We start from the raw sequence: 22,405 nt of genomic DNA, 5'->3' as shown, positions 1-22,405 counted from the left end.
CTAAATTGAAGTCACCAACTGCCTAAAGAACGAAAAAAAAAAACAAAAAATGCTCAACGGACTTAATTGCAAATAAAAGAAACAAACAAACAAAGTCGTTTTTCAAAGCGTAGTAGCCTACTATTTTCTACATGTGTGCTAACTTCGTAACGTAGCTAGGCCTCGTCTCAGAATCCAGAACTGGACATTGGTAATTTTATTTTGAATTAGATTGCTACTTCGGCAGTAATGGTACTGCCGAAAACTGGTCTTACATTAGCTTTATCGATATTTGTATTTTCTTGACAACATGAACATGGAAAATTCAAACCCGTTTTACGCCTACTTTGTATTTTAATATTGACAATATTTTACACCGTTGTACGACCAGCATCGTCCAACAAAAAATTTTTGCTCTTTTTACTCAAGACTCTTTTTTTGAAAGTATGCAGCGTTGTCCGACAGAAAGTAGCCTACATGGGTTCTTAAACTAGTTATAATTGTTCGATTCTCGTTTTTAAATGCATGATGTCGTCTTTATTAACAACAAATTAACTTGACCCCAAAACAGAAAAACAATCCCATCTTGTCGATCAAATTTCTATTTTTTTTATTAAACATTATCATTTGATGGCATCACTTCACGTTTCCTTCCAAATCCGGGCAAATAGATGAAAAAGTTGTTTTTAAACGATAAAAACACAGCATTGTAACTTTCACAATATATTGTGGGTTTTAAAATCGTTTATCTGTGAATATTGATGTTAGTTGATTGTATGAAGGGTTTGTATTTTTACACCAGTGGCGTGTTAGTACTGTATGACGAATTTGGCTAAGAGAACCGAAACTAAAAACAACCAATCCACATTAAGTCGTCCTCTGGCGCCGCTAGTGGTGGTGACAGGTGCAACGCTGGGTCCAGTTTGGACCGGACATGTGTTAGTCGTGCTGGTTAGCGAAAATCCAGTAGATGGCACTGTGCAGTTCAATTTTTCAACCACGTAGGGTTCAATGATTTTAACAGTCTGCTGCTGAAACTTCGGAGGAGGCTAAAAATTAAATGAAAACATTAATTCTTTGTTTTGGGAAACAGTGCCGTGAACCCTGGGCGTAGCAATGGGCAAAGGTATCTAAAAGTTGAAAAAAAATGCTTGGTTGGCAGCAAAAACGTTTAGTCAAAAGCACAAAATGAGTTAGAAACCTAGGATGTAACTATAGGGGTTCGACCAAAGGCTGAAGAGTGTCATATGGGTTCGGGCGTGTTAAAAAGGGTACAAGAACCACTGAGCTAGACATACTGAAAATACACACATGTATTAAAATAAACTGCTATAACATCAAGACTTAGTACCTGAGGGTAACCGTAACCGTAACACAAAACCTGGTTGGACATGGACAACAAATCTTTTTCAAACTTTTTGGCTTTCACTTCGTTCCACTCCATCTGCACATACAGCATATTCAAAGAATTTATTTAAACCTTCAAATTTCCCCAGAATTTCAAAACACATTTTACCGCGTTTAAGTTTTCCAATGCTGTTTTGTTTGCGTATTTTTCCGGTTTCAAAACTACTATGTCGTTTAAATTCTTTCGAAGACTGAAGGCGTATTTACTAGATACAGAAGAACATTTTTTTCAACGCGTTAAAGTATAACCTTAATTGGAAATCAATCTTTTACCTGTATGACTCAAATCCGAAATAAGACATTAAAGAGTGAAAATTTGGCGAAGATCGACAGTGCCTCAATGCTAGATTGGGATAATAATATACAAATGAAAGGCACATTTCCTGGTAAGTAGCCAATCCTCCCTATAAATAAAAGTTTTTATGTGGTGGTCGAAACTGTTTGTTTCATAAATTTCATAAAACAAGAACGATGCTGCCAATTTGGCCAGCAGAACCTGCGGGTTCAAACACCGTTCTATGCAACCGGCCGTACCCCGCCGGGTTCGTGCGGTCGGTTGCGATCCTACGGAAGCACACACCCAGAATACTTTAAGTATCATTCAAATAACGGGACACTTGACTCGATAACAAATGGGTTTTTTTCGGTGTCCTTGCTGTTTTTACGAAACTGTTTATCAATGACAATTGAATAAAGTGACAATGCAAATAAAATATCGACTTGACATGAATTTTTTTAATAAAGATTTAATTCAGTGGTTTCCAACCGAAAATGAATTTTAAAACTTAGTGAGAGGAATTTACTTTCATTTGTACAAGTGGTTTGTAAATAGACACAGCTCTGAGAATATAATCCGTGAAATTGATAAAAGACTCAGTTTTAAATGTTCTTTGTATGGTTTTGCACAGTGATTCTGAAACGCGGCTCTCAGCCACATATTTTGGAATCCAAACCTTACGGATCCCACCGAACCTTAGAAAACCACCAAAGATTGGTATTTTAGCTTTCAGGGTAATAATCTTTAGTGATTTTTTCGAGGTTTCGTTCTTTTGCGGCTCCCTACACAATTAAAAACTACCATTTGGCCCCGACAATTTTAGCATCTACTATGTAGTCTATTAGCGATAAATGAGAATGTATTGAATAGTTAAGTGAAAAATTCGTCGATTAAGGTTGGGAACCACTGAGCTAATTTATGGGCGGCACTCCTACACATTGTTACTTCTGCAATACATTTATTACCATTGTCATTCCTGTTCTTCCGACAGAATTGCAATTACAAACTGTCCTCAAGGTGTCACCCTTCATCACAACACGTTCCTCGGCTAAAACTCTCGTTTCTTGGAGGTTAAAGTCGTAAGTAAGGTCGCTGGCTAACGGTGCTAGCTCTGTCCCATTTCTGCCAACAACGCACTGTTAAGTAGGACATTACCTTTCAGCTCCCAAAACAAACTTTTATCAACAATATACAATGCAATGACTGGATACGGAATACTTGAAGCAAAACAGGTTTCGAAAATAATGGCTTCAACTCTTGTAAATAAAGACATATTTTTCTAGTATTAAAAAAATGATTTTCTGTTTATGACGATCACACACCGTATATGTTTCAAAGAGAGTTGTCTTCCCAGAAGATGACTGTGCAGCATCACAGCAAAGACGTTGATTGAATTGAAACCATCTTGTCCCAAACTCTGAAATTGGCAGCACATATACAAACCACCAAAACTTATATTTGCAATGAACAAGGATTTGAATTAACTTACGTAGTTTAGACATTCCGATGGACATTCACCATAGCTGTTAAATGACTTAGCATTTGGAGGTATGAGGTGTAAAAATCCGGAGACACCAACTCCAACTAGCAGAATGCCAGCGTCGTATTGCCTTAGGTCAGGAGTGTATGTTAACCTAAACCCGGACGAGTCCACAATATCTGTACAATAGTTACACAAGCTTACATCTTACTTCACGGTTTGAGAGATTCAAATATGCATTGATTGATATTGTCTTAATAAACAGTTGCAGGATTCAAATTTTTTGTCAGCCGGCTCTATCACAAAACTCATATTTTTCACCCGGCTCAAAAAGTCCATAGACAGTAACCAGTAATGTTAACCGGTTCGCTGATCTCATAACATTTCATGAGACGGTTTTATAGTACCGGTGCGAACCGACTGAACCCCACCACTGGTAAAAAAAATAAAGCCTAGTTTGAACTGAAATCCACCTATAATCCACTACTGTATACAGTAGTAGTTTTCCGGTGATTACTGTTCTGTACATCAATACAATTCAAAACCCAGTGTATAAACCTAGGCCAAACAGAATCAACCGTTGTACACAATTGTTTCACGGAATATATATTCCACCAAAAGGTTTTGGCATCGTCAGTTCTTATTCAAATAGAAACCACCACTGGTAATAAACATTATGCAATAAATAGTTTAATGTTGGGTGGACTACACGTTTACCTGATTTTTTGAGCAGATTGTCATAATGGATTTGTAAAGAGATGTATTTTGGGGTGTCGGGAGTCCCCAGAGGGTAACCGGCATGGGTGGGGTAGTATAGCGCCTGGAATAAACATTTACATTAAATCTTGTATTCTTTAAAATTTTATTTAAAACATCATTATTCGTGAATGAGCAAACTATATAGGTTTAATAAAGTCTTAAGCAGTGCTTTGCAACTACAGATATTTGAATTCAATAGGTTAGTGAAATATTTTAGGGCAACTATCAACGCAAAATATTTGAAAATATATTTCAGGCTTTTAAAATACTGCAGTACACAGTAAACCTCGGTTAATCGTATCTTCGACTTATTCGGACAAAACTTCAGGTACAAATGATTCGTAATGAGGTAAGACTTGAAACTAATCGACATTGGTTAATCCACGTATTCGACTAATTCGAACAATTTTTTTGGTCCAAACGGGTCCAGGTTAACCGAGGTTTACTAATATATCGATGCAAACTCAGTATCTGAGAACAAAACAATAATTCCTGTATGACTATCCGGGTCTGGTCGTTTAGCACCGACTTTTCATTTGACGAATTATATGTGACTTATAACAATTTTCATCGAAAAAGCTTTCGGTACATCTTAGGCAAATGTGTATAAACTCGATGACCGATAAAAGGAATATGTTACTATGAAAGGAAGAAACCAGTGGTGGGATTCAGCCGGTTCGCACCTCACGAAATTTTATGGGATCAACGAACCGGTTAGCGTTACTGGTTACTGTCAATGGACTTTTTGTAACATACCCGGCTGAAAAATATGACTTTTGTGATAGAACCGACTGACAAAAAAATTAAATCCAGCCACTGGAAGAAACCATTCGGCTTGTATAAGTAGCACGAGGCCATCTACTTACCGAACCACCGACAGCCCAGGCATACATAATACGATGGCAGGAATCAAATCCGGGAGGCATGTTTTGTGTGTAGCATCTTGCAGTTTCACCAACCGATGAGTCATTCTAAATACAAGGTTTAGTGTTCAATATGACTTGTACAGGGGATGCGATACCGTACATTTTTGCAAAGTTATTTCCTATTAGACAACATTTTCCATTGGTTATTCTCCTTATTCCATCCGACGTATTGTAAGCGGGCCCCAAATTCGTGCCCGAACCAAGCTCGAACCCGAAAAGTATGAGCCTGAAGCCCGGCCCGAACCCGAACCGTTTTTGAGAAGCCCCTTTAGGCCCGAAAGTTTGATTGACAGACCTCTCCATAAAAGCCTACAAAACGTACTACTGTAAGTCAGGCCCGAATCAAGCCCGTTTGTTCAACAAAACCTAAGTCCGAACCCAAGCCTGAATCCGACCCGAAAAGTCTGGTCCGACTTACAACTCTGATCTGACGATCTTGATTTTGTCATGGTTTTAACAACGTGAAATATTTCACCCAAGGTGGTTTGCATTCGTGGCATCTCATAAAAAACATTTTACTGAAACCAATGTGTTTCCACATCAATTGGATTTTGTTCAAGAAAAAATACGACATTAGTTTTCTTACCATATTTGGGTTGGTGCAGAGATATATAACCATATGGTGAACATTGGCCTCATTGTCAATTATCTGTTGAATCTGTGTAAAAAACAAGCAATTAGAATGAAAGAATGCCTGACCTCTTCAATAGGCCTGACTTAATATGATTTACATAAAAGTATGTCGTGACCGCTGGCTTGGGGGCTGATCCGAGTAATCTTAGCAATCAGAATGCAATGTTTGGTTTGATTTTATCAGCCCTATGATCAGGGTTGGCATAGACTTCAAATCAAAAATAAGGACAACCGAAAACAGAATGCATTAGAATAACGGCTGACCTTTTCAATAGGCATGGGTTACTATGATTAACTTTGGAGTATGCCGTGACCACTGGCCTGCATAAATGCTTGGGGCTGATTCCAGTAAATGTATGTTTATCTAAGCAATTAGCATGCAAAGTTTGGTTTGATTTTATCAGCCCCATAATGTTAGGCATTTTGGGCAAGGTGGCCAACACCAAACCCATTTTAGAAACAGGATTTCCCTTATAGTTTCAAACGCAAAATCGCCTGAAACCTACCTTGACCAAGTGGTGCTTTGTAGTTAGTTCCGGCAACTTAAATAATTTACAGGTGTAATAAGTATCTTCGTCCGGCAGATTAAACTTATCGTTTAGCATATCGAAGTGAAAGTGTCGTTCACCCTCAGGATATTTTGTTTGTTCGAAATTTGGTTGCTCAAAAAACAAGTTTTTTGCACCTTTCAAAACAAGACCCAAATAAGTAAGTAGATTTTTCGTGATGTTTAGGCACTATAGTTGTCAAGTTTTGTTACCTCTTCGTACTGGTGTGTGATAATCGGATCTACTTAGGTCATCCCCTGTAGGATCATCCAATCCCCAAGCGTATATTACTCTCATTGTGTAAGTCTAAGAATACAAGTCTAGAATATATAAGAACATAACAGAAAGTTTACTAAAAAAATTGTTTAAATTGTTGTGTTTAAATTAGTGGGACTAAAAAATAAAAAATAAATGGAAAAATTTAAATGGCCGAAAAACATATTAAAGAGGTTGGTCAACTGTACGTAAAATACTGCAAAAAATCTTGTACAAGACTTAAATTCTATTTCTAACGTTTAAACAATATGCAGTGATGATGCAATACTTTAACTAAATAACAGACCGTGTTCTACAGCCCGATTGACAACCTGCACTAATGATGACAACAGAGATTATTGAAACGTCTGCATGATGTATTCTATATACACCAGTTCTTTGGCAGTTATGTTTATGATCAAATAAAAGATCTATGGTAATTTTGTTTTAGATCACAAGTCCATTACGCCAAAGATCAAGATCCAAATTTAAAGGAAAAAAGTACTTATAATAATTCAACCAACTTAATGAAAGTACTTGTTATTCACAGGAGTGCAGCCAATGCAGCTCAAGTTTGAACTTTATACTACATTGAAATGAAAATAAGTTTTACAAGCGGACATGACACATTGGGGCATTAAAAGTGACTACAGCCACTTTGCACAAACCAAGAGCACGCTGCCAAGTTTGCAGCATCAAATTCGTGCAGTTGTCCCGAATTTGATCCCATTCGTGCAAAACTCAATTCACTGGAAATGTCATGAATGTTTGAGCGTAACGCTCCTGACCGTAGGCAATCAATTTAAAGCTAATGTCAACCACTGCAATTTGCCTCAATACAAAGCTACGTTATTTTTAGGAGTCAAAAAATTTAATTATCCTACTTAATAGTAGAGAGGCGCAAATGATAATATAATTTAAAATGATAATAATTATTTTAATGTGACTTAATGTGTCTCGATAATTAAGGTACATCTGGCCTCGATAGTTTGTACAAAGCGTGACAAAAGCAATATGTGATAGGCACGTCGCCAAGGATTGAAGCCTACAAATCGTTATATTTGCCGGTTAATTAATTATTTCTTCTCGGTCTATAGTATGTCTAATGGCCGTGGGAAGACTCGAGGTCAGAGCCGCCATTTTTTTTGGCCGGCAATTAAGGGCCGCTGGCTCGCGCGCAGATTTCAGTTAAATTCGGCTAAGTCCGCGCGTTTAATTTTCCCCAAAATCGCGGTTTATATAGGCAGGAGTGAGGAGATTCCCGAGCGCTGTGAGCGGTCAAGTGTATATTCATTGGTCAAGAGGAGCTCGGAGCCGTTTAGAGCGATGTAAATTGTGAGACGCTTTTGGTATATACATTAGTTTGCCCTACGTTTATATTATTGTATATGGCCGCTACAGACTTAACAAATCAAATTTACGTGAAACTCTGCTCGTTATTGTTGGAGCGTTTGAGGGCATGAACTGTCGTAAAGAAAACGTTGATATCAACATCTGCATAGTGCAAACAACTTGATTCAAACTGTACCATGCACACTCACTGTGAATTCTAGATCTTGGAGGTCGCAGGCAGCAAGCTGTCTTCGGAACTTGAGCACAGTCCAGCCGTCGCATTCACTTCCACCCAACAACTCGACATTCTGTTCTGTGTCCAGAGGCGGATAAGCATTGCCAGTTGTAACACCGTGTCTGTCCTGAAACAAAGAATTCAGCTTAGTTGCTGAACATACTAATTCCTAATAGTTTGGCTTCTATCTTGTTAAAACCCAAAACGTATTTCAAAACAATGTTTCGAAAGAACAGTATCGAGTGTTTAGAAACCAGTTCATTTTTGCTGGTTTTTTTTGTATGTTGGTACATAAATTAACATATATTTACCGTAATTGTTGCTTCACCGTTCTTCGCCCATCCCACGTTCATGTCCGCACCCATCATTGACCCACCAGGGGAAATCCCTATTCCAACCCATCCGGTTGTATTTCCATGCACCTGTAATTGTGAAACATCGAAAAAGTAAGTTTGTTTAAGGCTTATAAACTATAAATAGATTCACCTCAAATGTGATGTGAGTTTGGTTAAACTTCCAGTACAAGTGAATTTTTCCGTTCGGTTCCAACTGGGCGTTGTGCGTGAATGTCTCGCTCGGTTCCGGCTGTGATTGAGCGAAAACAAAAGAAACAAGCCAACTGTTGAACGAAACATTACTCCCTAGCTTTTTTTGCAATGCCACGGTTACTTTGCAAGGCTGTCAGAACATATTGAAGTTACACACAAGCAAATAAGTTACAACTATCTTCATAAAAAATTGTCACTGTTTATTAACTGGTAAATACTATCTTGTAATCAATTTTTCGATTCTTACACGCTTTTTGTTGTAAAGTGTACTGCAAACAACTGACTGAAGCTCTTGCTGCAATGCAAAGGCGCGTATTTTACTATGACGAAAAAAATATTTTTCACTTATTTATCTCTTTTTTCAAAACATATTTGCGCTAGTCGTTTCGTGGTTTAAGCAAAACTTTCTTTCCACCACAAGAACGTTTGGAACCTCTCTCACTCTCTCTGCCTAAACAAGGATTAACCAACACGAAAGCGGAAAATGAACGATAGTTATGCAGGTGATTGTTTAGGATAGGCCGGGCGGAATATGATTAATTTCATGAGAGAATGAAATGAACAACAAATATACTGACATTGACTGCATTTCAACAACGAAAAAAGGTAGTTTTGCTAACTAGCACTGGAAACAAAACCATCTGGTTTTATTTCCCTATTGCAACGGGACTTTGCAAGCATGTCAAAATAAATGGTGACTTACAGAAAATGAGTCCAATAAATACATTCACATATTTATCAGTAAAGAGTGAGAAAATGGATAATGATCGAAGCATGAAACAGCCAAGTGAAACTAGATAGTCCACTGGCGCCGCAAGTGATGGTTGTAGGAGGTACTATGGTAGAATCCGTTGTGGCCGGACATTTGTTGGATACACCGGTGACAGGAAATCCACTGGATGGCGCTGAGCACTGCAGTGTTTCAACCACGTAGGGGTGTGTGATTTCTATTGGTTTTTGAATGGTATAGGTCTAAAAATCAAATACATGAAAACAGAATAGATTTTTTTTAGATTTTTAAATTTTGTTTTCAATGCCTTTGAACGCTTGACAAGAATATGTTCATTTAATGAGGAAATTAACGGCCTAAATAGACTTAAAAGGCAACATGCTTTATTTATCAAACGTTTCGGCAAATGCTTATGTCACTATTGGTGATATGAGGGATCACATCAGTAATACCATTTTATAACCACATGAGTCAAAAAGATTGTTAAAAGGTGAGAGACAAGCGTCACGTTTTTAATGATGTTTTAAACACATAAACTACAAAACCAAAAAAATAGTTACCATGGGGTATCGAGCACCATTACAAGAGGTGTAGGATATAAATGTCCTCATGTCACTTTCAAACTTTTTCACTCTAGCTTTATTCCACTGCATCTGCACATACGGAAAGCTCATCGGTTCTCGCATGTCACATGACTACATCAGTTTTGTACTCAAACACAACACGAGCAAACGAATTTTAAACCATGTACACCCGACGGAACGTATATCTCTATATACATGTGTGCAGTCGTAGGTTATGTATACTGGTCTAGTAGTACGTTGAGCCAAAAGCAATGTTTTGTTTTGACAATTACATTAAAGTACATTCATAACACCACTGCCAAAATTTATTACTCTATCTGTAGAAAGTGATTTCGGCATTTGTTTTTAAACATTTGTTATCAATAGTTCTACTATCATATTTTTAAACAACCGTTTCATGTAAACTGGAGTTAACTGTGGAAACTTTAAAATAGTTTTGTCAAAAAACAGATGTAAAAATATACTTTTTCTGTTGAAATCATGCTTTAGAATTAGATTTTTAGATTAGCGAATTCTATTGCAAATCAAATTTTACCGCGTTTAAGTTTTCCAATGCTGTCTTGTTCGCATATTTCTCTGGTTTCCAAACCGTTATGTCTCTCAAACTTTTGTCGTATTGAAAGCGAACTTTACTAGAAAGTGAAATATTAGTTGGTTTCAACCATAAAAAGAATAATAGCCATCTTCTTGTTAATCAATACTACAATTAAAAATGTAAAACTATCTGTTTTTGTCAAAATTAAACTATTGTTTGCTGGAACAAAAAATGCTGTTTTGTTGACTTGATAAATTATTTAATGGTGAAAATAACGGCCCAAATAGATGTAAAAAGCACATGCTTTATTGTTCAAACGTTTCGGCAAGTGCTCATGCCATCATCAGTGATACGAAGGCCACACCAGTTACACCTGTTTATATACACTTGAGTCGCATTATTAATCATTATTTTTTTACTGAGCCATGTAAAAAATTTTATCTTCCGAAGTTTCTCTAACCTGTGCGACTCAAAACCGAAATAAGTCATCAGAGCTGATAATTCTGGAGCAGAAAAACAATCATCAACAGCCATCTGTGGGTAATAATAAACGAATCCAAGGCACATCTCTTCGTAAGTAGGCAAACCTCCCTGTAAGGCAAATTCTCAAGTTCAGTCACATTTCTTTGTATTGCCACTTTATCACATTCTCAAGTGAATTTTGCAAGAATCCATAAAATGATAAAAAACATCGTGACCTTGTAAACCAGTAAGTTTTATTGAAAGAATTGAATTTATTTTGTACATGTGGTATGTAAATACACACTTCAGCTCTGTGAGTATAACCCGTGAAGTTAATAAAAGACCCAATTGTAAATGATCTTTGTATGGTTAAGCATACACTATGTACTCTACTGGGGGAAAAGTGTTTCGAATTGTTTAGTGAGGAATTTTGGCCTAACTGTGGGACAGAAGTGGCATTGATGGAAAGCGCTTCATCATGTTATATCCAAGACATGCAGCTTTTAGCTCATTTGTTGACCAGTTCTAGCACATGACAGTGTCACATACCGAAGAAGATGTGAAACAAAATTTTGCTGAATGCTTTAATTGTAAGCTATAAGTAATACACTATTTTATTACCAACGTTACTCCTGTTCTTCCGACAGAATTGTAATTGCAAACCATCCGCATGGTGTCGCCTTCTGTCACCGTCCGTTCCTCAGCCAAAACTCTTGTTTCTTGATAATCAAAGTCGTAAGCTAGATCGCTTGCAATTGGTTTCAGTTCTGTTTGATTTCTGTAAAAAAAGATTCATACCTACCATTTCTAATGGAAGAACATACTGAAGATGTCTAAAGCCCTACAGTGAATTATAAATATCTTCCAAATAGTGGATAACTTCATACTTACCAAAGTTTAAACTACCATGCCGTATTTATTCGATGAAAAGTCGTGACTTTTTATTCTGCTGTTTGTGCGGATTATACTTCTTGTCAAACTGATAGTGTTTGAACGCGTTGTGTAATGCTATTGCATGCCAGCAAGTCTATGACAGCCACACACCTTATATGCTTCAAAGTAAGTTGTCTTCCAAGGAGATGACTGTGCAAAAACACAGCGAACACATTGATTGAGGTAAAACCGTCTCGTTCCAAGCCCTGTAAGTGAAAGTATATATTTTAACCAAGTAAGCATCTATGCAATTCAGGGAACCTTATAGATAACTTACGCTCCGCAAACACTCAGATGTACAATCACCATAGCTGCTGAATGACTCAGCATTTGGAGGTATGATTTGTTGGAGTCCTGAGACAAGAACTCCAACTACCAGAATGCCAGCGTCATATTGGCGAAGATCAGGAGTGTATGTTAACCTAAATCCGGACGAGTCCACAATATCTATGAAATAATTTTGCAAAGCACTAGTTGGTGTAAATAATTGAGTTGAGTTAAGTTTATTTCGTTTTTGGTGAAAGAACAATGTACCAACACTAAACAATCACTAAGTCAGAAAGAGCTGTGTAACGCTAAAACGTTACGGAGCGCAAAATAGTGCATGGCACAATTGGTGGATCATGACTAAACCGCTACAGCTACACCGTATTTTGAAGCGTTATGTGGCAGGAGCTCACCAGAAAGCGAGTTTACCGCACTGTGAGTATAACAGGACTAGGGGGAACGTTTTAGTTAAGTCGTTTTATTGTTCAAGGACCCAGCGCTAGTTTACATATTTATTTGGCAAAGCGTTACACTAATAAAAGGATCACTAGTATGTAAACACTGTTTGTAGCCAATTCAACCCATTTCAGTGGTAAAAATTTAAACACTTTGTATCACAGGTGCAAAATATACACTAAAAGTTTGGCGAATATGTTTTTACCCAGTGAATATACATTCCATATTTTTGGCATATTTCGAGGTATGTAGATTTAACCTTACTATAAACTACATCCTTACCTGCTTTTCGAAGTGGATTGTCATAATGAGTTTCCAACTGCAAATATTTAAAGGAATCTGATGTTCCTATTGGGTACCCGATATGGGGAGGGTAGTAAAAGGCCTGAAAATATAGTTTAAAAAAAGGTATTTGACTGTTCATGCAACAAGAATCTGCTCAAAGTAGAAGGAAAATAAATACTTTTGTATTTTCACAAATACAGTGTTAAGTTAGGTATGAGATTTTTCAACCTGAGCATATATCAAACCAGAGTCAACAAAGTATGACCAATAAAACTGTTTTGTAGCACCAAGAAACATTAAAATATAATGGGGGAAACAGATCTAGAAAAACATGATTCGTCACAAAAACACAACACCAAACATACTTCGTAAGGCTTTTAATTGAACACCACCAACTTAATGCCACAACAACCAAACCCATTTTTTTAGTTTGGCCAAATAAATGTGATTTTAAGCTGCTGACAGTGCACACTGTTTCGGCCTATAAGATCTTAGCAGTGCAGCTGGTGATGAGAGATATTGTCTGTAGCTTATCATTTATTCGCTTGGTGCTTTTACATTGATAAATTTGATCTTCAGGTAAATAACATGCTATGGAGAGTGTCAGCTACTTACCGAGCCACCGACTGCCCAGGCATAAATAGTAAATGTGCAAGTTGAAAAGGCTAAAGGTTTGTTGTTCGCATAGCAGTCACTGTTGGCTCCAACGAAGGATTCATTCTAAAAACAAAGAAATACTTTAAACATTTTATGACTAATTATTTAATATAACCCAGGGATGAATTAAGTCTCATACAGAGGCAGGCTAGAAAATTATACATTTTAGTCCATAGACGCATACTATTTTTGTAAAGTTCTGTATTAGGATAATGAACTTAGTTTGTGTCTTTATTTCAGTGAAGAAAGTATAGCAGTTACAGAAAATTGTAAACGAAAACACACTGCCTTCTCATAATTTTAATAACACTTCTATTTCTGTTTCAATTCAAACTGGAAATGATGAAAGAAAGTGAATACTGTCACTTTTCCATACTTCCCTGTTTGGGGCAGCTTTGTTAGGTAAAATATTTTGTTTAATTTAGTTGTTTGGTATCTGTTAGAAACAAAATGTAGATAATTCAGAATCTTACCACATTTTTGTCAGAGCAAATTTGAATGACCACATGATGAACATTCAGTTTATGTTCGATTATTGGCTCAATCTGTAAAAAAATTATAAGAATGATTTGCATTTGAGATATAAAAACATCTAATGAAAAATAAGTCACATTAAAATTTTCAAAAGAAGAAAAACAAACATTTTATAAGAGGTGTACCTTAATCAAGTGGTGTTTGGTGGTTAACTCAGGCAACTTAAACAATCTGCAGTGGTAATAAGTGTCTCTTGCTGGCACAGAAAGATTGTCATTGCGCATGTCAAAGTGAAAATGTCCTTCACCCTCAGGGTATCTTGCTTGTTTATAGTTGGCTGGTTCAAACAGCAACATGCTTTTTACACCTTTTAAAACAGACAAGGTTGAAAACAAATTGTTTAGGGTAGATTATATGACCTTTGTGAAGTCTTGTGACCTCTTTGTTCTGGTGTGTGATAGTCCGCTCCAATTAAGTCATCTCCAGTGGGATCATCCAATCCCCAAGCATATATCATTCGAATAGTGTTGGTCTGAGTACGACACATATATAAACAGTTAGGCTACAAACAAAATGCTAGCATGTGCAGTCAATATTGATTGTGTCTTGAAATTTGGTCAAATTAATAAAGACAACCAAAGAAAAAAAAGTGTTGGGTAATAAAAATTTTACCAAAAAGTTTTGGCATCTTCAGTTCCTTATTCAAATAGATTCTATAAAGTCCCCATTTTTGTGTTTTCCTGTTAAAATGCCATATTTACAAAAAATAAGTTCATATTTGTGCATTAAGTATTTATGTAGTGTATACGTTAAATATGTCATACTTGATAAAATTGAGGCAACTAAATCAGGAAAACGCGATGAATAGTGTCAAGTGATGTACTAAAATATGTCATCCTATGAACAGGACATGTTTTTAATCAGCATTAAAAAGTTATAGGCTAATAGTATACTGGAAAGATAAGGCAAAACATGATTTAGTTGGATCCATTATCACCCATGTGCTCACATTACTGTCCATGAAAGAGCAGGCCACCCCTTATCTGTATTTGACATTTGTCTTGTTTAGTTGGTCAGCTGCTGTTGAATGATGAACAAGTACTACTATAGTAGTATAGAATAGATAAACTTGCGCTCACACTCTCTGATAATTTAGCAAACAGCAAAGATTGGCAATTACAAAAATTCTGTCAAATGTCATCAGCCAACAACTGCCTGCCACTTTACGCGGTTTGTCGCGCCAAAAATAAATTCAAAATTTGAACTATTTTAGTAGCAGTTTCGACAAAAAATGTTATTGTTTATTCTCGTCACGCATGACTGATTTGAAATATGGAATAATTAATTATCAACGCATCCTTTCTACTTATGACAAGCTTGAAATTACATAATATTTTGTTACCCTATACAGGGGACAATATTAAAGCTATTTGCCGACTTAATAGTAAGTTGTAGCTGAAGAAAATGTACGCGGTCTCGATAATAATTAGAGTGCAGCTGGCCTCGATGACATAGTTTGTACAAAGCGTGACAAGAGCAATTTGTGATAGTCAGGTCGCCAAGAATTGAAGCCTACAAATCGTGCCGTTTGACCTGCACGGCTTAATAATTGCAATTTACCCTAAATTCTTCTTTACATATGTTGCTGCATGCTAGACAAAAGTTACGATTTGGTTAAAAATGGTGGTAACCGCTGCGATCCATTAAATGCAGACGGTACGTTTTGAACTGTTCCATGCACACCCACTGTTATTTCCAGATCTTGGAGGTCGCAGGCAGCAAGCTGTCTTCGGAATTTAAGCACAGTCCAGCCGTCGCATTCACTTCCACCCAACAACTCGACATTCTGTTCTGTGTCCAGAGGCGGATAAGTATTGCCAGTTGTAACACCGTGTCTGTCCTGAAATCAAAGTAGCCTTTTTTTGCTAACCATACACCCTCACCCTTTGCAAAACTATACACATATAGCGTTTTTTGAAACTGTTTTAATTTTCTAGTTGTTTTTAAGAATCACAGTACACCATGTCCAGTGAAGGTGCCATATCGAATCAGCCGGTCACCAAGCATTCACCACCATATGGCAAGGCGTAGGCTAAAAAAATCTAGCCTGCTCTGGGATCCGAACACTTGAGAGGAATCTTTCCGGGACTCACACTGTACCAACTCAGCTACGCAAGAAAGTCGAATCACAAGCACCGTTGCCTGCCACGTATGTTGCACATCGCCAGATCGGGCCATATGAATTAACATATATTTACCGTAATTGTAGCTTCACCGTTCTTCACCCATCCCACGTTCATGTCCGCACCCATCATTGACCCACTAGGGGAATTCCCTATTCCAACCCATCCGTTTGTATTTCCATGCACCTGTTATTTCAAATTTCAAAAAAATAAGTCACTATAAACCATGAAAACTATCAATAAATTCACCTCAAATGTGATGTGAGTTTGGTTAAACTTCCAGTACAAGCGAATTTTTCCGTTCGGTTCCAACTGGGCGTTGTGCGTGAAAGTCTCGCTCGGTTCCGGCTGTGATGCTGAGATTATGTTGATCGAAAACAAAAGAAACAAGCAAACCAATGAACACAACATTTTTAATCTCAGTAATCATTTACACAAGTTGATCGCATAAAAATGACTGGCTTTTGGACTGCTTCGAAGAACCAAAAGCATGTAGTTCCTGGAATGAACTGCTGTCTTTTGTCAAAGCGCCTTTTCTGAAGAATCGTCTTTTTTCACCAAAACATCAACATTGCCACTAATGACGAAAAACGGCATTAACGCAGACAAATGACCTTTCACGTACGGTAACTAGATGTCTGTTATGTAATCGACGAGATAAAAAAAACGTGATTGGCTGTTTTTGGGACAATGTTGAGTTGCATTGCATGAACTGGAGGCCATTTGATTTTAAAAAAGCAAAATTAACCAATACAACCAATGAAAAACAAGGTCTTGAACAAATAGCTAGGCACTCTGAAATGGTTTGTTAGTTTTCTGCTTTGAAACACCATTTCACTCGAGAGGAAAGAGCGTTATGTATAAATTCTGCAAATTAGATTGGTTGGTCTTGAAAAAGTTTTACTTGGACAAAGAAGCAAGTTGTAAAAAATAAAACTTAGAAAACCGTATTGGCAATTTTAATGCAAAAATACTCACTTCTTGGGTTAATTTAGTTTGATGTTATTATGAAAAACAGGAAACATTACGAAGTGTATCGTTATATGAGCATATAATTTTACGATCTAGTTTTAAAGGTTTTGAGGCCCAGTTTTGAGCCGCGATGCAATATTTGCTGAAACTTGGGCAACAGAAAATGGTTAATTAACTTCTAAAATTTTTATTACTTCAACGAACGGGTTCGATACTATTTACGCACGAATGTCAAAAAAATGTATGGTGTATGGTTTCAGTTAATTAAATAATAAGCACATATCGTTTGTATGTTTATACTAGTGTGTAAGATACTGGACAATGCAAGCAATAAAAACACAATTTAACCAGTTGATCATGTATAGACCACTGGTGCCGCTAGTGGTAGTGATGGATGTAGTGGTGGTTTCTGTTTCGGCTGGACATTCACTGGACATATTGGTAACCGGGAATCCGTTAGATGGCAATGTGCAGTTCATCTTTTTAGCCACGTAGGGGTTTGCGATTTTTAACGGTTTTTCAATCACATTGGTCTGAAAAGCAAAATCATTCTACATCGCAATTAATGTACTCAACTTTATTTACATGAAATATTTTGGTTGTTATTTACTTATTTGAATTTTTCGCTTTACACTGTAAATAAAGTTTTTTGTGATAAACACAAAAACTACAAAGACAAGACATACGTACCATAGGGTATCTAGAACCCAAACACACGGAAGAGAATGGAAATGTTTTCATATCGTTCTCAAACTTTTTCACTTTCTGATCATTCCACTGCATCTGCGTATACGACGAATTGTTTGCACTCGCTTGCCAAGTAACTATTGCCTTTTTTTAGAAATAACTTAAATCTTTTACAAATCTTTGAATGGTTTTCAATATTTTTCACTGGCAAAGTACCATCGGATTTTTTTGAAGTATTGGTCGATTTCGGACTATTTTCCCATTATGGTATCTTATTCCACAAAGAGTCCACATTTTAAATTAATACGTAACAAAGTTATTGAGTTTAATTTCAAGTTGCATAGCCGAGGCTCGTAAAGTTATTTTTCTCTTTAACTGGATATGGCTTTGTAAATTAGAAAAATGTATTTCTCATGATTTCATTACAATGCGTTTTAATGTTGACTGTTTAAACAAATTTTGAAAAAAAAAACGTTTGAAAAGAAATCATGTTTTAGATTCACATTATGACAAGATTAGTATTTTTATTGCAAAACAAAATTTTACCGCGTTTAAGTTTTCCAATGCTGTCTTGTTCGCATATTTCTCCGGCTTCCAAACGATTATGTCATTTAAACTCTTATCAAAACCGAAGCGAAATTTACTGGAAAATAAAACATTGGTTGGTTTTGTTTAAATGAAATGCCTTTCTTATTCAATCACAACAAAATCTCTAACTTCGTAAGCATGCAGTTATACTGTTGTAACTTAACTTTTTTTTGTGAGGCACCTTTTAGGCACAAAGCATGGTAACTCTAACCTGTACGACTCAAAACCAAAGTAAGACATCAGAGCTGAAAATTCTGGCGTTGTCATACAATACTCCGTTGCAATCTTTGGATAAAAATAAATAAATCCAAGGCACATTTCTTCATAGGTTGGCATTCCTCCCTGGAAAAAATGGTATTTTTTTATGAAAACTTGATTTTAAGTTTTTGTCGGAATTTAGGCAAATATTTCAAAGTGGTTATAATGCTTTGTCGAACACAACCAACACAAAAGGAGTATTTAACATTTAAGGGTGATTATTGTTGGGTTTAGTGTCTTGGACAGTGGTCTTCAACTAGGCCAAGAGACACACGTGCCATTTTAAAGTCCTATGTTTGCCATTCTTTTGTTTTAATTTGAAACGCACGGTTTTTGCGCTCCATAACGTTTTTACCGTTGCGCAGCTATTTTCGGCTTGGTGAAAAGTGCTACTGTGTCGCTAAGGTGCACATGTACTGGAATCATTACGCCTGGACGTTTAAAAGCGTTATGCCGAATCAATCCGGCGTCCCAAGCATTCCCGAGGAACAGGCAAGAAAAATCTAAAACTCCTATCGTGGGTTTAAATCCAACAGCATGCTAGATTATTCCAGCATGTACCTTGCCTTGTGGGAACGTTTCGTAAGCTGGATAGATTTGATACAGCGCCTTCAAAGGCCTGACGTTACTATAATTTGTTGTGTCGCCATCACCAATAATTTTAAAATTTTGAGGTAAGCTGTGTGTAAAACGCTTTCCGGAGTAGAACATCTTCTTACCACTGTTACTCTTGTTCTTCCGACAGAATCGTAATTGCAAATCATTCGCAAGGTGTCGCCCTTGACAATCGTCCGTTCCCCAGACAGAACCCTTGTCTCTTGGTAATTGAAATCGTAAGTAAGGTCGCTTGCAATCGGTTCAAGCTCTGTCCCGTTTCTAAAAAGAATATTTGTAATTTCGTTAATTATTTTCCTGATGGTACAAACTTATTTGGTGCAGTACTTTGGCCAACGCTGGACTGGAAACCGAAGTAAAAACCATTATATGCGACTCTAAAGTTTTAGTTTAAGTAGAATGAAGATTTATGCATGAAGATTATTGTGTATTGCTGCGAAAAATGTTTCCTACATTTTGCAAAATATAAGAAAAAGGCAATTGTATGACTTATGCAGTAGAAATTTTAGATACAACTCCTGTGAATAATGAGACTTGCTTTTCATGTAGACAACAAATGACAAAGTTTTTTTTCTTCTTTTTTTAACGATCACACACCTTATATGTTTTAATGTGAGCTGTCTTCCTAGTAGATGACTGTGCAGCATCACAGCAAAGACATTGATTGAGTTGAAACCGTCTTGATCTAAACTCTGAAATTGGCAGCACATATGTAAATAACAAATAGTCATAAGAACTCACTTTCGACAAGCGTAATAAATACTGATACGTTACACAAGAATGACTAAACAATGTAAAGGCATCGAGCCAATAAAGGTTGCAGACAGTGCACACTGTTTTTATCTAGGAGGTCTTATCGGCGCAGCTGGTGACTGAGATCGTATTGGCTAGTGCAGCCATCCAACCGAACTCCAGTTTGTTGGGAGCTACAGGCTAAAAAGTCATGCCTTATTTATTCTGTTCGTTACAACTAAGCATACACCACATAGGAAACTTGCTTGATGCTTTTTCAATTATAACATTACAACTAACTTAAGTATAAATTTGAAACATAGTTCCTGTAACATTTCCACTATGAAAACGCCCTTTAGGTCATGTAACAGTATTTAGCATTTTTTTTAGCAAAGAGGTTCTACGTTGGTTGCTCCTACATGTAATGAAAATCATCTTAAAGCCATAACTAATCTTAAAAGGACAACTTACGGTGCGCAAACACTCAGATGTACAGTCACCAAAGCTGTGAAATGACTCAGCATTTGGGGGTATGACTTGCTGGAATCCAGAGACACGAGCTCCAACTTCCATCATACCAGCGTCATATTGGCGAAGATCAGGTGTATATGTTAACCTAAACCCGGACGAGTCCACGATATCTATCCAAATTTTTTTTAAAAGCGGTGGTCAAGTACGTTTTGATTCAAAGGAGATTTGTAATGATTCATGTAACAATCAATCACGTTTTTTTCAAACTTTGGAGATTAGCTTTAACCATTAGGTGATGCTTTTTACATGGTGTTTTTACATTTCGGTAGACGCAGGCCCGTCTTAAAACCACCTCAGGATTCCTTTATGATCAAGTCCCGGTTGAAAACTAGTGGCGTTTTCTTACAATTTATACAGCAAACGACAAACACGAACTTTGTGCAGTCTTGTTGCTGTGTGTAATTGCTGCACAATTAAAAATTATATTTTTGAAAAAAATCTTTTTTTTTAATTTTTACATAAAAAAAATTAACAAATTTCCCATGTTTGTAAATTACAGTTCTACCTGCTTTCCGGAGCGGATTATCGTAATGAATTTCCATTTTGAGATATTTTGGGGAGTCTGGTGTCCCAAGTGGGTAACCGACATGTTTGGGATAATACAAAGTCTAGAAATAAAATCCAAATTGACAAAATATGCCTGAAGCAAAAGCGATAAGAATTTCCTGATATTGTAAAAGACATCTACCTTAGACTTTCAGCCGCTGTACTTACCGAACCGCCGATAGCCCAGACATAAATCATGAAATAGCAAGTGGAAAAGTCAGAAGGTACGTTGCCTCCGTAACAATCACCGGTCAGCCCTACTACCGAGTCGTTCTGAAACCAATACAGACTGTTAAGCATTTTGTGCTTCGATATTACCAAAAGGGTATGAGTTCACGTTTTGTAAAGCACCGCCCGAGCAATGGCCACAATAGGTCTTAAAACAAAACACCATAGCCGAAAACACCTGTAGCTAATGACAGGGACTATAGAAAAACAACCGTAAATGATATTATTTTGTGTTAAATACGTTTTGGCAAGTTTCTTTTTGAGAAAATAAAGTAAAAAAAGGTCAAAACTTGCCATTACGGTTTAATTTTTCACGAAAAGTCAATGGATCAAAAACTGAAATGTCAAAGAACTTGTATGTAGCAAATACATGGAAATGTAAACGTTACAACAATCGATATGATCATCCACAAATTATTCATTTTCAAGAACGAAGCCAAACTTTAACAGCTCGTAAATCTCTTGCACGCTAAAAGCGTTTTGTTGCCGCGTAAATTCGATTTTGGCCTTTGTACAATGAAAGCGACAAAATACAACAGAACAAAATGGTTTTGGTATTTCTATCTTACCGGGCAGTATTTGTAAACATTATAAAGAAAAGATAAGTCCCAATACAGAAAAAACAAAAAAAATGACCCTGTGAGAACTTGTTACTACGTATATGAAGAAAGTTGCTTTTCTTCCGTTCTTTTTGTTTTCTTACCAGATTTTTATTAGTGCAGTGGGCAATGACCATGTGATGGACGTTCGGCACATTGTCAATCATTGGCTCAATCTACGAAATAAAGTGCCATTAAAAATAGGTTGGCAGTTTTGGTATCGCGAATTTTTAGATAATCATTTGACAAGTAATGTTTTTCGTCTTCTTTTATTTTTTGCAAGAAATCATAGTTAGTCCATGTTGACATGATTTTATGCATAAACTGTTCTTTTACTTCGTTTTTTTGTGCTTGCTTGTACAGATAGGCTACTTTTGCCGAATGATATTTTTTATGAGCCTAAACCAATTGTTGATAGAGACTAATGTTAATTAAAATAGTTTGATTATTGTTAAAATATATTTTCCCAAATTATCAAACGTAATTCAAAATACCAGATAAATTCCAACATCAAAAAAATATTAGTAACATATACCTTGATCAGGTGGTGTTTTGTGGTTAAATCTGGTAACTTAAATAATCTGCAGCTGTAGTACGTGTCTTTGGGAGGCAAATTAAACTTGTCGTTGCGCATGTCAAAGTGAAAGTGTCGTTCACCCTCGGGATATCTTGATTGTTTAAAGTTAGGTTGATCAAATAAGTAG

The 22,405-nt window shown here is 36.6% G+C and overlaps 3 protein-coding genes across 3 annotated transcripts; all 3 read right to left on the bottom strand.

The window, feature by feature from the left end:
- Window positions 1-579: 579 nt before the first annotated feature.
- LOC145232739 (DBH-like monooxygenase protein 1 homolog) lies at window positions 580-22,398 on the bottom strand. The gene is made up of 27 exons (XM_080097408.1): window positions 22,237-22,398; window positions 21,806-21,877; window positions 21,043-21,147; window positions 20,834-20,936; window positions 20,269-20,438; window positions 19,663-19,757; window positions 19,170-19,326; window positions 18,404-18,534; window positions 18,151-18,247; window positions 17,608-17,700; window positions 17,233-17,450; window positions 16,920-16,925; window positions 16,195-16,363; window positions 16,021-16,131; window positions 15,510-15,662; window positions 14,201-14,294; window positions 13,948-14,129; window positions 13,762-13,833; window positions 13,247-13,351; window positions 12,629-12,731; window positions 3,153-3,322; window positions 2,986-3,080; window positions 2,629-2,785; window positions 1,660-1,790; window positions 1,496-1,592; window positions 1,331-1,423; window positions 580-1,028 (listed from the first exon to the last, which is right to left on the bottom strand). Exons 1-27 carry the CDS (start codon window positions 22,333-22,335, stop codon window positions 789-791), a joined length of 3,318 nt encoding a protein of 1,105 aa, XP_079953534.1. The 5' UTR covers window positions 22,336-22,398; the 3' UTR covers window positions 580-788.
- LOC145232587 (DBH-like monooxygenase protein 2 homolog) lies at window positions 5,421-9,106 on the bottom strand. The gene is made up of 6 exons (XM_080097248.1): window positions 9,083-9,106; window positions 8,318-8,509; window positions 8,143-8,253; window positions 7,806-7,958; window positions 6,222-6,315; window positions 5,421-5,486 (listed from the first exon to the last, which is right to left on the bottom strand). Exons 1-6 carry the CDS (start codon window positions 9,104-9,106, stop codon window positions 5,470-5,472), a joined length of 591 nt encoding a protein of 196 aa, XP_079953374.1. The 3' UTR covers window positions 5,421-5,469.
- On the bottom strand, window positions 9,014-10,860 carry LOC145232683 (DBH-like monooxygenase protein 1). The gene is made up of 4 exons (XM_080097351.1): window positions 10,689-10,860; window positions 10,229-10,325; window positions 9,670-9,762; window positions 9,014-9,351 (listed from the first exon to the last, which is right to left on the bottom strand). Exons 1-4 carry the CDS (start codon window positions 10,793-10,795, stop codon window positions 9,118-9,120), a joined length of 531 nt encoding a protein of 176 aa, XP_079953477.1. The 5' UTR covers window positions 10,796-10,860; the 3' UTR covers window positions 9,014-9,117.
- Window positions 22,399-22,405: the final 7 nt, after the last annotated feature.

Source organism: Phallusia mammillata, chromosome 6 (genome assembly GCF_965637545.1).
Source record: "Phallusia mammillata chromosome 6, kaPhaMamm4.hap1.1, whole genome shotgun sequence".
Taxonomy (NCBI): Eukaryota; Metazoa; Chordata; class Ascidiacea; order Phlebobranchia; family Ascidiidae; genus Phallusia; species Phallusia mammillata.
The sequence above is the reverse complement of the archived record's forward strand: the minus strand, read 5'-3'. Positions and strand labels throughout refer to the sequence as shown.